The sequence below is a fragment of the Candoia aspera genome, chromosome 1 (genome assembly GCF_035149785.1).
Source record: "Candoia aspera isolate rCanAsp1 chromosome 1, rCanAsp1.hap2, whole genome shotgun sequence".
NCBI lineage: Eukaryota > Metazoa > Chordata > Lepidosauria > Squamata > Boidae > Candoia > Candoia aspera.
In genome coordinates, this window is record NC_086153.1 from 281931456 (window position 1) to 281947150 (window position 15695).

General features: G+C 40.5%; 1 protein-coding gene across 1 annotated transcript in view; it reads right to left on the minus strand.

Moving 5' to 3' along the window:
* Window positions 1-1345: 1345 nt before the first annotated feature.
* Window positions 1346-15695, minus strand: part of DISP2 (dispatched RND transporter family member 2) — a 29292-nt gene continuing 14942 nt past the window's right edge. The window contains exons 5-9 of the mRNA XM_063288748.1: window positions 14570-14693; window positions 13388-13500; window positions 11746-11864; window positions 6750-6847; window positions 1346-4939 (exon numbers count right to left, since the gene is read on the minus strand). Coding sequence (XP_063144818.1) covers window positions 1538-4939; window positions 6750-6847; window positions 11746-11864; window positions 13388-13500; window positions 14570-14693 — 3856 coding nt within the window. The 3' untranslated portion in view covers window positions 1346-1537. The remainder of the gene's footprint in view (window positions 4940-6749; window positions 6848-11745; window positions 11865-13387; window positions 13501-14569; window positions 14694-15695) is intronic.

Genomic DNA, 15695 nt, shown 5'->3' on the forward strand with positions numbered 1-15695 from the left:
TCTTCCCAGTAGCATTTTCTTGTCTGGTGAGGACCCACTTTCTGCTACTGTCTTTCAACTTAACCTTTTTTCTTTAAAGGTGGAAGTATTTCTGTTAACCTGAGTTAATGTAGCACATGGATAGCAAAGGGGAGGTTTTTGTTCCAAGGATTATGTGAAATGCCAAATTGACGACCATATATCTGCACACACGTACCCAAACCACATATCTTAGGGTTGGGGCTCTGAAGCTCATATCTTCATAAATTATATAGTTTTATTAAGCTCACAAATTGTTTTGTCAATACATTATGTCGCATACCATTAAAGGGAGACTCAAGAGGTGGCTTTTTTAAAAAACAGCGTAACCATGATACATTCTTAGGAAGGAGAACGGTCTAAGTAAAAGGGGAGTGCAGGAGATGGAACTGATGTGGTACCTGACCTACACATGTCTGTTAAGTATTATTTAAGTAGTGAAGGAGGGACTGGTATAACCCAAGTGAGAACATGGAGAATCTCCAAGGTCTATAGAGAGAAGCTTCTTCTAAATCATAGTATTCATTATGAAAGTAAAAGTCCACTTTGAGAAAAACTATTTATTTTTTATGCCAGGATATTATTAACAGCCAGATGCAAGATAAACCATAAAAAGATGGAGAGGAATGTGACATAGCAAAGGTGGAAAGAAACTAAATGTCAGTTAGTTTCACAGAATACTAAGCTAAAATTATAGGTATAGTTTTGAATGAAAAATAATTAATTTGAAAACTAACATCTTTGAATAAAATATACCTAGCATGAACATTAATACAAATCGAAAGATGTATTGTATTTGATGAAATACAAATTACTCATGTCAGAGAATTAAAAAGATATAATGAAAAGGTTGGATGAAATTTAAAGCATACTCTCCTTGGAGAAAAAAGTTTAATCACACTTCTAAGTTAGAAATAAATTAAACTGTTAACAATAATGTTTACTTTTAAAGAGTACTGGTGATTATTTGAAAAATTACCAAGAGATATTTTTCTGTTCCCTATCTGAATATAATTTCTTGAAGAGATTTGCATAAATAATGGTAGAAAGAGATTCAGTTAAAATGTTTTTGTCACATCAACAATATACAAGATCTTAGTGACTCATCACACCAAATGCTCCAAGGTATAAAGTTCCCCTCTGTTGTTCAGTAATTATTAAGTCATTTATTTCTGTAATCCCTAGGACTCTCCACTGCTTCCAAAATCAAGTGATACTGCAAAACACCAGAGACAGTTACAAATAACTCTTGCTTGATAAACCTTAACAAGGATAAATGAATATAATTGAGACCATGGCAAGGGTAGGCAGTTGATTAGCTGACACTGCATTAACACTTGCTTCTAATCTACTTCTGATTGGCTGGCTTAGTATTTTAAAAAAGTGTTATTTTCACTTCTGCAATAATGCACTTCATTTTCATGTTGAAGAAGGAAGGGATTCAAACTTGCTATTTGAGCTGAACATTTATTTTCCATGCCCCTGAAATAGCATTTGTTCTACTTTGAGATTTTTGCCTTCAGTAGCCAGAGTTTTGTGCCCCAGACCGTTTGATCCAAACATCAGGCATATCAGGCTTGCTGTTTGGTAGAACAACTGGATCCACGCCTCCAAATCCTCCTAACTGTGTTTTTCTCAAGCCACTGTTTTGCTGGGATGCTGATGCAGAAGTGTCAAAGACAGTCTCTCTCAGGTCCAGCCTCAAGGTGTCTCTCTTTCCATTCAGGTGACCTCTCTGAGTAGAACAGCAAGAATCGACCACATCTAAATGATCTGGACAAGAACTGGCTGATTCCACAATTTTTATGCTGGGTTCAAAATCACCGAGAGAGGTCTCACTGGAGACATTCTGAACACTGAAAGAGCTGCCAGTGGAATAAAGGCATCTGTGAAGATCATACAGTTCAGCTTCTGGCAGATTACTGTTTTCTGAGGTATAATCTGACTTTTGTTGATTGGCATTGCTTGAATAATGAGATTTATTTAGCAGTCTGTCATCTATTGTGCTGGCTGACTGGGAATATTCCCAGGCTTTTGGATCATATTTTTGGCATCTGCAGTCTCTGCAGTCTTGATGACTTTCCGCTTCTGTTCCTGAGTTACTTCCAGGCTTGTAAGGAGAAGATGTTTGCAAGGCAGGGCACTGACAAAGAGATATGTGGCATCCCTCAGTTTGCTCCAGCTTCTGTTTGTCTCTTTCAAAGGATGAGTGAATTTCCATTCTAGGGCACCGGTTGTCCTGGAGCTGAATATCTTCAGATAAGACAGATGGACGGTTGGACAGTTTGCTTGTGGAAGTGCTATTGTCAAAGCTGTCGCTAAGCTTCCTGGCCAAAGGCTGGAGTTCGTACTGTTCATTTGCACCATTGGATTCCTGATCTTTTGGTAATCGGTTCTGCTTCTCATTTCCTCCACAGGTGAAAGTTCTGTTGGAAGAGTTAGGGCCATCTGAGTAGTCCTTCAGAATATGAACACATGGCCAAAGAATTTGTCCACAGTTCTTATTTGGCCCAAAGAAGCAGCACAGAGATTGGAAGAAGAATGTGGCAAAACCACAGCTGATACATTTGATCATCATCACAAAAATGCCTAGCTTCCTGTATGCCAGCACAGTGGCAGGTAACATAAGAACACCTGCAGAAAACAAAACAGAAGTTCCCATGATAGTGGCACAGCTCATTTGTTTTAGGGAAAAGGCTACACGGCTCAGGCGATCGGAATGTGAACACAAGTGGTAGGAAATGCAGTAGTTCACTGTGAAGTCGATAGAGAGGCCCACCGCTGCTGAAATGAAGAGGGACTCCATAGCATTCAGCTGCCATTCCAGAAGAACCAGAAGCCCAACAGTTACTAGAGCAGTACCTGCAATAGTGATAATAGAGAATGCAGTAAGGAGGACATTCCAAGTTGTGAGCAAGAGAACCACAAAACAGAGGGCTACTGACAAGCCCAGCACCACCATGGTCTCTGTGTCAGTGCTGTGCTGGAGATTATAGAGCTCCAAGTTACTGGTGAACCAACCGTTCTGAAGCCCCATGGGGGCTACCTTTATCTCCTGTCTTATCCATAAGCCAAGCTCATTGTAGAAATGTTTGGCCTTGCTATAGTTGGAGCTGTAGTAGTAAATTGTTTGAAACTCTAGCACCAGAGCAATAAGATTTCCCTTCTCATCAAATCGGAGACCAAAGTCACGAGCTTCAGCTTCTTCTCTGTTTTGCTCCATTATCATCATCTTGATGCAATGAAGGAAGACTTCTCTGCCATACGGGAAGGAGAAGTGATTACAGCAGAGGTTGAAGCTGTGATCTCTCTTAGAGCATTGTCGGCTGTCCATCCACCGCTGAAATTCCTCCATGAAACAAACTGTGGATTTTTGTTCCATGTCAGCATAGTAAAAAGTGTGATTCTTGACTTTTTGACAAAATTCCAGCAGCCACCTTTGCGCTTCAGGATCTTCAATGGTAAAGGCTGAGTCCCTCACCAGAGTGCCATTACTCTTGGGGTTAAAGTGATCCCCATTGTCCACAGGGAGTATACCCCATATAATAGTGATAGGCATGTGCATGTCTTCTCGTTCTGACCTTTCAAACATGAACTCATTACAGTATTCGGCATCATATCTCTCGAAGGGGTGACTTAACCTGAACACTTGTACAGATGACATGTCCAAAGTTGGGAGTCTCAGTCGAGGGTTGAGACAGGAAATGTAGGCACCACCTATAGCCAAGGCAGCAAACCAACAGATCCAAATATAACGGAATTTGATTACCCCACACGGAAGAACTTTCTCAAATAATAATTTGGAAGTTTCATGCCATGTAGACTGGATACTCTGGAGGATGTGATGGAAAGACAGAATGACCCTCTTGTGCCCCGTATTATTCCAGTAGTGTTCTGGTTTATAAACACATTTCCTTGCTATGAATCGTTCATACAGAACAGCCGAAGCAGGAAGCCACGTCAACATAAATATCAAGTTCACCAGGACAGAAGTGCCCATGTAGATGGCAAAACAGCGTATGGCAGTAATGTAACTCATGTAGCTTGTGTAGAAAGCAGCACCAGTTGTCAGGCAGGATGCCATCATGAGGTAACCAAAATGATGCATGGTTGTTCTCACCCACTGCAGCAGCCCAGCAGATGGGTTCTGGCTCTTGCTACGATTCCAGAGGTCAAAAAAGACAAAGGTGTGGTTGGCACAAATACTGCTGAGAATGATCACTGCAGATAGGTTTGCAAAAGGGAAGTAGGAGAATTGGAAGGCCACCTTGTACAAGAAATAAGAAATCATCAGGGTACCAAAGACAATCATTATGAAGACAAAAGTGATAAAGACCGAGCGTAAATAACAAAATATGCTTAGAAATATTGCCAGTATTGCCATGACTGGATACACGGTATCCAGGAAAAGGTAGTGCTGGAATAATTTCTGCTTAAGGCCCAAGTCCATCCCTGTGATGGACGTGTAATTATCAAACAAGTCCCCTGACTCAAGGTTATTTAGGTAGATTCCCAGCATGGATGCTCCCTTCATGGTTGGCAAAAACAATAGGCTATATTTCAGGGTTGGCACTTGGTATCCCACCGTCTGCAGGCTGAGGAAATCTCTGTCCACTAAGAAATGAAGGAGCTGGTAAACTGCATGAAACCGAGTGCATTTCTCCGGGATTTTAGAACACTGCAAATGTTTGTCTCTTTCAGTCTTGAAACCAATGCATGAAGGAACAAGAATGCCTTTATGATAGTCAGGGGCACAAGAACGTAGGAGGGTCAGGGTGTGGGAAACATCCGCCTGGGTAACATCGAAGCAAGAAGATCGGTTGTGTAGGGCAGCAATGTAGTTCCCAAGAGACCAGCTTGGACAGCATTCATTGGCTTCAGTACGTTGACACAGATTCCCAAATTGTGGATGTGAACGGATCTGGAAAATAGCCAAAAAGGAAAATAAGACATTAGGCTTTTCCAAGTCTCTCTTCCTTTCTTCTTTTATCTTTTCCAATACTCTCATTTCCTCTCACTCTATGGCTTTGCTGTGCTGATGACAACATGGAATCAAATAACCTTGGGGTTAGCAACTGAAATCAGTGTGCAAAAACCGTCAGAAGTTTCTTTGATGGTAATAGAGGAGGGAGAGCTGGAACCAATTCACTATCTACCCTCTTCTCTTGCTGCTTTCAGATTAGAAGAAAACATGAAGCAGCAGATCATGATGATGGCGATGATGATATACTTGCAAAAAATAGGTGTTTATTCTCCTGGGCTAAGAAACACAACCACTGCAGCCTTTATTCCGTGTGACAACTGCCTTTTATACTAGATATATACCTGTAGTTTGTAGAGTCAAATACAAGAACAATAGGATTAAAGAGAAGCTATCGAGCACTTCAGTGATGGACATTTTCAAGTTTCTCTTAACTTTTCATTAAGCAGGAAATAACGTAAGCTTTGATACTGAAATGTTTCACAAAGCATAAATGTACTTTCAGTTTAATATTACCCCCAAATTTAGATCTTTTGCTTTAAAAATATCCAAGAATCAAAAGGCTAACTTTCCTTCTCTTTCTCTCCTTTTCCTTTTCCCCTGCATTTCTTGTAGTTAATGCTCTGTTCTGATTTTTAGCTCTGCAAGCTTTACAACGCAATGTTATATACAGTACACTTACTGAAAAGGAAGTCCCAATCTTGGCTAATTCTGAATAGCTCACTGTTGGACTACAAATTATGGTATTGATCAGTTTATTAAACTAATATTGGCTACTTTTACTTGATGGCACTGAATTTTAAAGGTGTATTTCTCTGAGGCTTGGGATGAAAATTAAAAATGCACTGATCTAACAATGTGTTTTAGCTTTTTAAAAATCACATTCCCATCTTTCCTTAAAAATCTCTTTAACTTAGAAGAATAGGTGATGTGTGCCCAAATTTTTATTTATTAATTAAATGACTAAGTCATTAAAATATAGGTGATGCTTGGTTAAAAATTAAAAAATATTTTGCTGGTTGATAGTATGGCTAGATCAGTAATTTTCTTGGGGACTATTTCAGTAAAACTTGAAAAAAAATTCTGCCAATAAACTAGTATTTGGTGAGAGATCTTGTTTAATCTGCTTCTTTTAATAGCATTATTTGATAGTGGATATTTCCTATATTAAGAATGGCTAGTGCTTTTATCTTATTTTCAGAATGAAACTCAAAACAGATCTTTTCTGTCTTCTTTTGCCTAGGTAGGATTGAGGTGATGCTCTCTTCTGGGATTATTAAAGGAGACAGTTGGTTAATTAATAATTAAATCGCCCAGAGTCCCTCTTCTGGGGGCAGATGGGCAGTGGCAAAATTTGAAAAACCAACCAACAAATAAATAAATAGATTCACCTGCCAGGACTGCTAAAACTACAAGGTTTTGCTCCCTAGAACTGAGATGGATGGATGGATAGATTTATTTAAATTTACTGGCTGCCCAATTAGACTAGATGACTTCCATGGTACATTTTTACTACAATATGCCTATCTTTTCTCTGTCAAATATTCTCTTTTTCAGAAATCTATTCTGATCAACCAAAAAAAGAATTCCTTCATTATGGTTTGTTGTAAATTCAGTATTGGAGGATGCCAGATTCTCGTTCCTTTGTGTGCATGTGTACAGATGTGTACATGCATATAGATTACATAAGTTATTTAGAAGTGTGAAACTGGAACCTGTCACTGTGTCTATTCCCCAAAGCATTACAAACCTTGTTCTGCTCCATTTGACACATAGATTGTATCGCTTGCAAGTTCCATAAGCTACCAGCAGTTGTAGACATGAAAACCAGCTGAGAATAATTCTTCCCTAAAAGGAAAACAAAATACATGTAATAATAAAGGTGGAGAGACCTCATAAACTGCTTGAAATAAGCATAACACTGCACACAAAGAAATAATGATAGTAATAGTAATAATAGACTGCTTGTCAGGGTATACCCAAGGTTGAAGGAATTTCACTGTGGGAATGTGGAAATGCCAAGGCTGTTGTACAGCTGAGAGCAGTACGTAATCAGGGAAGAAGGCTCACGAGATGTGACTGCCAACACCTGTAAAGTGACTCGGCACATAATATTGGTTGTATAAGTAGTATGGATGAACAGTTCTGTGTTGGGGATAGTGTAGGTGGTGTTGAGTGTTATTGTGTTTCTGTGAGTAGGAATTTGCCATGTATAATTGCTGTGTAAGAATTAGCTTGTAAAGTGCTGTATATAGTAAAGACTGTAAATAGTTAAAGAACGGGTCTCAAGCTGATTTCTTCCAGCTCCACTCGAGGATTGCGGTGAAAGCGCAGCTCTGACAGGTGATGGGCCTAGAGGTTGGCGTTTGATTCCTGATTTCGTGCTGGTGAAGGCATACATTGGTGTTGGCAGCAAAAGTCATAGAAGCCGAGGCGGCGTTCGCAGTGATGGGTGGCATTCCGTTAGTTCGACTCAGTGACCACAATTATATGGCGTGGAGCATTAAAATGGAAATGTTCCTCAGGAGGGAAGGTCTCTGGGAAGTAGGATTGCGATGAAAGTGCAGTTCTGACACTACATTGATTGCCCTTGCATAACTTCCCTTTTGTGAAGAATTAATTGAAGAAGAAACTTCATCATTGTTCTGAACTAATCTTTACGTCCCTTGAGGTTGGGTAGCATGCAAGTTGTTGTTGTTATTGCTTGGGTTATGCCCCCGCTGCCTAGTTCATTGGCAAAGGCAGGAAAAAAGATCATTGAGTATCCTTACTAGTGAAAAAATGAATCCTCCATAGCTCTTCCAAAGTTGAACAATGGTTACTGTTGTTGGACCTTATCAGTAGAGATAACAGTTTTCAAGAGAAGAACTATCTAGAAAATATAGCTTGTTTTAATGTAGCTTTATCAGTGTGTATTTGTTCTTAGAAGTCAATGACTCAGAGCTGTTTCATATTCTAAATATAAAGTATGTCCAGTGTTCCTGCCTTTACTGATAGTATTTGTTACTTGTGTTTTTAATTAAATTCAAATTTTTGATCTAGCTACCAGAAAATCTAGAGGAGTGTATATAATGGACAAAGAAACACAAAGTGACACATTTAAATGCAGTTACCTTCCTAGTGCAGTGTGTGTCCTACTGTATGTTTCTTTGCATTCCTTTTCCTTTTAGTACATAGCTGCTATATTTTATATCTATTTCTATTGATTGCAACAATAAAACCAGGGCAAAATTGTATTCTTGTACACCTTTAATTATAAATAAATCACCTTGATCTTGGTAGGATTTATTTCTATATGTATGTGCATAGGCTTGAATGCATATGAGAGAAGTACTTCTAAAAAACCTTGGTACATTGACAAGCCAGGATATGGGACAGAAATGGCATTGGTCGCACTTATGGATGATCTCTGGCGGGAGCAGGATGGGAGTAGTGCATCCATCCTGGCTCTTCTTGACCTCTCAGCAGCTTTCGATACCATCGACCGTGGTATCCTTTTGGGTCGGCTCAGGGAGTTGGGGGTGGGCAGCGTGGTTTTGCACTGGTTCAGCTCCTTCCTCCAGGGCCGGTCCCATTGGTGATAGGGAGTGAGAGGTCCAACCTTTGACCCCTCCTTTGTGGGGTGCCACAGGGTTCAGTTCTCTCTCCGCTCCTCTTCAACATCTACGTGAAACCGCTGGGTGAGATCATCCGTCACCATGGGATGAGGTATCATCAATACGCTGATGATACTCAATTGTACATCTCCATCCTGGGTGAGGTAAGTGATGCCATGACCGCCCCCTTTTGGTGCCTGGGGGCTGTAGGGGTCTGGATGGGGAACGACAGGCTTCAGCTGAACCCTAGTAAGACGGTGTGGCTGTGGGTTAATGGCTCTTCCATATCTGGGACTTCATCATCTTTGGCTCTGGATGGGGTTGCACTGCCCCAGACAGACCCGGTGCATAATCTGGGGGTCCTCCTGAACTCACGGCTCCTGCTCGAAGAGCAGGTGGCAGCCGTGGCCGGAAGGGCCTTTGCACAGCTTCGTTTTGTGCACCAGTTGCGCCCTTTCCTGGATCGGGAAGCCCTTCGGACGGTCACTTATGCCCTTGTTATCTCCCATATAGACTACTGCAATGCGCTCTACATGGGGCTACCCTTGAAGAGTATCCGGAAGCTTCAGCTGATCCAGAATGCAGCTGCGCGGGCTATTTTTGGCGCCCCTAGAAGGGCGCACATAACATCTTTGCTACGTGAGCTGCATTGGATACCAGTTTGCTTCCAGGTCCAATTCAAGGTGTTGGTTATCACCTTTAAAGCCCTACATGGCATGGGACCAGGTTACCTGAGGGACTGCCTCTTCCCCGTATCATCAGCCCGTCCCACCCATTCATGCAGAGAGGGCATGCTGGACCCCGTCAATAAGAGAATTCCATCTGGCAGGGTCCAGGAGGCGGACCTTCTTGGCAGTAGTGCCCGCCCTTTGGAACATCTTGCCACCGGAGGTAAGATTAGCCCCATCGCTCCTAGCCTTCTGGAGGGAATTGAAGACCTGGCTTTGCCCCCAGGCTTGGGGCAGGGAGGAGAATCGACATATTTGGGGTTGGCTGGTGCCTTGAAGTGCCCCTCCTACATGATGGTTGAAGAGATCATAGCCATCTGGATTTTATGAGCTGGGGTAGTTAAGAAATTGTTTTGGTTTTTAATGGCATTTTATTGGAATTTTACTGTGTTTTTATTTGAGTTTTTATTGTATATTTATTCTGTGCTGTAAACCACCCAGAGTCCCTCCGGTTGGAGGAGATGGGCGGTGACAAATTTGATAGATAAATAAATAAATAAATAAGTGAGTGAGTGAGTGAGTGAGTTATGCACTCTACACCCAAATCTGAAGACAGCCTCTGGAATAAGGTCCTGTTGGAATTGCCATAGAATGTTTTGAGAACAGCAGTGTTAGCAATCTAAGCAAGTTAAAATGAGAAACGTTTGAAAATGTTAAAATACAAGTGGAAATTTGCATGCCAGCCAACCAGCCATGCTCTCATCTGGGATACATTATTCCATTTCCTACCATATCCACATAGAATCATGCAGAGAGTTTTCTGCTCACTGCATGCGTTCACTCATAACTGAGCTGTTTTGATATGATTTTTATTGTTGTGGTTCCTTAGAGTTTTCTTCCTGCTAAAAACACTGAGGTCCTCTTAAACAGGCTGATGCTTCCCCTTTTTTCCTCCAGTAGCCCTACTTTAGCTATTGAGGACCTGAGTGAATTATTAATAGATAACGGTGGTAGGACTGCTATCAAGTTATGGAAAGATTATGAAATTGCTTCATTTAAATGTTAGGTTTTTAAATTTTTAAATAATGCTGGTTTTAATTAGAATAGTCCAGCATGCACATATACAACCTAGTGTGTTATCAGCATGAAAAAATACGTATCATTGCTGAAATACGATCCAGAACCTGGAGGTGTGTGCAGTCATTTCTTGTTGAAGTGGGTTAGTATTGAAATAATGTTCCTGGATTTAAGTGGGATCACAAACACACTTATGTCTAGTTTGAGAGGTGCTGGATCAGAGTTCTACTGTCCAAGAAGACCCCAAAGACAAGAAATAATGGCAGACTACTGGGCCTGGAAACCTCAATGGTTTGTTGCTGAACCATTCAAATGCTACCTTTTGGGATGGGCAACCAATGCACAATGAGCAGCCCTAGACCCAACCCCTTATGCATCCAGTACTTCACTGCCTTTAAGCACCCAAACCTTTTACTGCTCTTTATATTTCCAGGAATTATTGCTTTTAATGGTGGTAGCAGAGGTAGAGATAATGTCTGCTAGGCAAAATTTATACAAATCCAGTGAAGGCAAAGTAAAGTGTGGGAGGTAGCAATGGGCAAGTGAGTGGGACAGGAGACATCAGGCAAGTAAGCTGGAGGAAGTGGCAGTGGAGGCGTTTTGTGGAAGGCCTCTCAAAGCGCCTTGCTTGGGGCCTTCAAATGTGGGGTGCAGTTGAAGAAAAGGATTCCATCAACTTTTCAATATTTTTTTTAAACTAAGGAAAAGACAAAACCTTCTGATATTGATTCCTCCTCTATATGCATGCAAATTCTCCCTTAGTTTCTTTGCTTGTAACTTAGGAAACAGTAACATTTGTTTGGTTCTAGATCTATATTTAAATATAGATCCATCTCCCGTGTGGGGGAGATGGGCGGTGATAAAAATATGATAAATAAATGAATAAATGAATAAATGCTTTTATACAAGATAAATGCTATTGGATGGGTACATGACACTCTTAGAAAGCATCTTGTATTAAATAAATGTCCTCCATGCTTGCCTTTTCATGGTCTGGAGGACCAATCTACAACACTTTCTTGGGGGATCACAAAAAAAGATACTCTTTTGACAGACTGGTTTTACCATCCTCCTTATTTCCTGTCAGTCCAGAATGCAGAGTAATTGGGTTCCATTTCAAAATGGCAGGTTACAGTTAAATGTCAGAAATAAAACTGACAAAGAGGAGGAGTTCAGTAGTGGAACTGGTTCCTGAGGGAGATGTTGAGCTCTCCTTCACAGGATGTATTCAGGCAGAGAACGGACAGCCATCTGCCCAGGGTCTTTACCTTGAATTCCTGAATAGAGTAGGGGGGTAGTTCAATGGCCTAAATGGCATATTTCATTGCTAGGATTCTTTTATTAAGTAAAACATCTCCATTCTTGCTGTTTTGTATTCTGAAGTCTCATTTAAAATTATCCTTACCTGGCGGGCTACAGAAGAAGCCATCTTTTTTGTGGTCTGGCTCTACCATCCTCCTCATTCTTGCTTCTCGTTCTCCTTGTAAAGATCTCTGCCCTCTGTTGATGCCCAGATCTCCAAAGCTAACAAAGGAGATAAGGCTATCTTTATGAAGCTCTGGAACTGAGCATCTTCTCCACCAGCTCAGCTGACTGACATAATTTCATTACACAGAAATGGAAGATATGGCTTTCCTATTCTTAATCCAAATGATCTCCCTGGCTTGGAATGTGAGGGCCAAACTGCCCAATTACATAGAATGCCATCATGTATCTTATTTTTATTTCAATTAATTAATTACAGGGTCTATGTGAGTGGCAGCAATCCTCCTCAGAATATACTGGATGTATAGAAGTAGCTTCCAGCACAATCAAAATGAAAGTGACTTCTATCATGCAGCAAGGTCTTTTAAGTGGGGAGAAAAGCCCCCTTTTTTCCTCAACATTGTACTCCATTAATAGTGGGCATTTTAATTCTGATCTAATTGAAAAAAGAAAATATTAAGCCTTTTCTCCTGCATGCTCAATTCTTGGTTAATGTTTGTTGTCTTCCATGCCTTAACTAAAATGAAAACTGATATGGAGCTACATGCTACATCTGGAGTGTGGAAGTATCATGTATTAATAAATACTGATGGTGCTATGATAAAAATGTAATTAGAGTAATTACGTAGTGTGTTAGGATTTTATATTCCATTTCTGATAGCTGAGTGTATCCGCATTATTATGCAATAATGTGATAGTCAATATTGGACAGCCATTGGCTTTTCTGATATATGAGCATCTATTCTGCAAACAAGAGCAACAATTTTGTGAGTGAGCACCATCAAAACTGGCTACCATAGGGATGCCCATTCATACACTGGTTGTCATGAAGGATGTGGACAGTTGTAAAATACCTGTTCGACAAAAAGGCAAATGAATATAACTAAAAATTAGTAAATGAATGCACAGCAAAAGTGGGTTCTGAGCCTCAAAATACTAAGTCAGGCTTTGAACACACCATTTTCTCTCTCATTAAGAATGGCCTTTCCTCCCACACTTTCGGCATATTGGAGCCATACTCGTCGTAGTCATTTTTATCTCTTTCAAAATTCAGTGATCTCTCAAGAACAAGTTTGTCATGCTTACACACTTTCTCAAATGCAGATACGGGGCCCAGAAATATTCAGTAAGTTTGAAAGATGGCACCTAACTGTTGGGCAGCCATTTTAGCCAGTTAGTGTTTTTAAATCATAAGTTCCATTTGACGGAGAGAAACTGTTCATGGGCTCGATGGTGCCTACTAGTAGCAACCACTTACACTTACATTTGCAATCCTTAATCCATGCTTCCTGCAGTCATCATAATCAACACCAATATATATTTTGTACCTCACTCTCAAGGAATGCCATGCAGGTCCTTCCCAACTCCAAAAGCCTATCCACCAAAATAAGAAGGTCTGCACTCATTTAATAGCCACAGAATTCTCAGGCAATAGCCTTAGGACTTTTGAAGCAGGATACAAAAGATAATTAACAGAAAAGGGGTAGGAGGGAAGAATTTTCTCACTAATATGATGCATGTCATTATGTTATTGTCACCAGAATAACAATAATAATAGCAACCTGTTGTCATTGAAGGGAGAAAGAGAAAACATCTTTTTATAGCCTGTCTGGCTTTTCATATTCTTCCAAACTGTGAGCTTTCTGCCAATCTCTGTGTCTCGTGGTTCAAAACCCTATTTGTAACAAAGAAAAGAAGATTTAAAAAACATTTAAAATATACTTTTAAAAAGCATGATATTTTATCATCTACAGCAGGTATTTTGGTACATGATCAAATCAGTCTTGTATTTTAAAATATGTACAGCCTTATGATCCCAAACTCATGAGGATGGAAAAACTAGCTCTGTTCCATTCTAATCAAGATTTTCAGTGGGTCTTTAGACATTATTGTTATCATCAAAGGTTTTGAATAACCTTCAGTTCTTTCACTTCAGACCATGTGACTCTCATTCATTCAAATGGGTCTTAGGCAAGAACAGTGGCATCTTCAGGAGCTGGGGTCAGAACAGGCAAGATGGCAGTCAGGATGGCACAATCCAAGCCTGGCCCTGTTCTATATGGGTACATGTGGGCAGGACTTAAACTGTGCTGCCCAACTTCCATCTTGCCTGTTCTGACCACCTTTTGTGTTGATGCCACCCTGCAAGGAATCTTACATAATGGACCCATTCACATACAGAAAAGCCCATAATTTATCCCAGAATGTATAAAGGACATGTATCTCTATTTTTTTCAAGCATTCTCATTGATACCCTGTAGGAAGAGGGGAAAAATGCATTAGGTAGCTAACAATACACAAGAACTTAAGAAGTAAGCACTGTGAATCTAGTTCAGTATTAATTAGTCTGACCAAAGGCTTTCAAACATTCTTTCAGTTCTATCTGGTAACTGAGTTTAGCACCTATACAAAGCACAGAACTATATGGCCCTTCCCTTAACATTTTTGCTTATGGAATCCTAAAGCATTTAGAAATCATTAAAATCAAATTTCTGGGATAACATGGTGAAATGAAATGTTGTCCTGAGATTTACTTCTTCATGCTACTGCATTGGGAGGAGATAGCAAACCTTTAAAATAAGCACCCTCAAGCTGAGGTACTCTGAAAGACTAAAATTCCCACCATCTCCCAGCCCTGTGAAAGTGAGAAATGTAGTTCAACTGTAGCCTGGAAGGCATCGAATTGGGCATGGCTCTTTGAAATCACAAATGAACCCCAAGTCACGTAATCAGTATGAACTTACCGACAAGGGCTCAGAAAAATCTGGCACATTTCCTACTAACAGGCCCACCAAAGTACAGACCAACACAGTCACTGAACAGAACGCTAAGACAGCAACTGGCCACTCAGCAATCACTTGGGATAAACTAAAAAGAAGCAAGAGAAAATCAAGCAACTACCTTTTCTTTCTTTTTCTATTCCATTTTATTTGATTTTGTTATCTGTCACAGGATAGAAGAGTAAATAGACAAACAGAACAAATAGATGGAGTTTGAAAAAATCTAGTGATGTCATCTGATGACTTCTCTGCAAAGAGAGTAAAGTGTGCTATTTCCCACACCTGCCTTCCCAAGCAAGTGTCTGTTATCTGTACTGAACTACAATTACTATAATCCCCATAGGATGGGAGCTACGAGGATAGCACACTGCAGGGCAGATGATCAAGGAAGTTGCACCAGACTATCATACAAAATTTAATGGATGTCTAGTCACCCAGAAGCAAACAAGCAAAAAGCATTGTGAGAACTAACTCCAGTCTCTCATGTTTCCTTCCTTTGATGCAGTCTTTTACTAGATTTGGGGAACACTCTTACTTTGTTTTAAGGATTTCACAGATAAGTGGTTTTCCCCCCCATCTGATCACATTTGCTGGCCTCTCTTGTCCCGCTACATAAACCCAGAACATAAGAAGGTCCATACTAGATCAGTCCAGGATCCATCTAGTCCAGCATTTTCCCACACAATCGTCAACCAGATGTTTTCAAGAAGCTCAAATGGACAGTAACGGAGATTGGCATCTAGGTACCACTTCCAAATGCATTGAAGCTCTACGTATGTATGAGGATTTTCTAGTTTTTGTTTACATTATTGGGGAATATTCCAACATTCCACACACCTATATTCTTGTTGAAATTATCAGGGGCCAACTCAGCATTGTCTCATAAGCATAAGGGGGTCTCTCTAGCAAACGCATCTCTATTGTGCTTGTGGGATGTCACATGGGCCACCTGATTTCCACTTCCTCCTCCTTCTTGGGCTTGGGAATTAATACTCTCCATTACCCTTCTGGCACACATGCAAGCAGGAGGTGCTGCAGGAACGCAGCCCTCCCCCTACCATCTTGCCTGCACACAGACTTTCTATTCCCC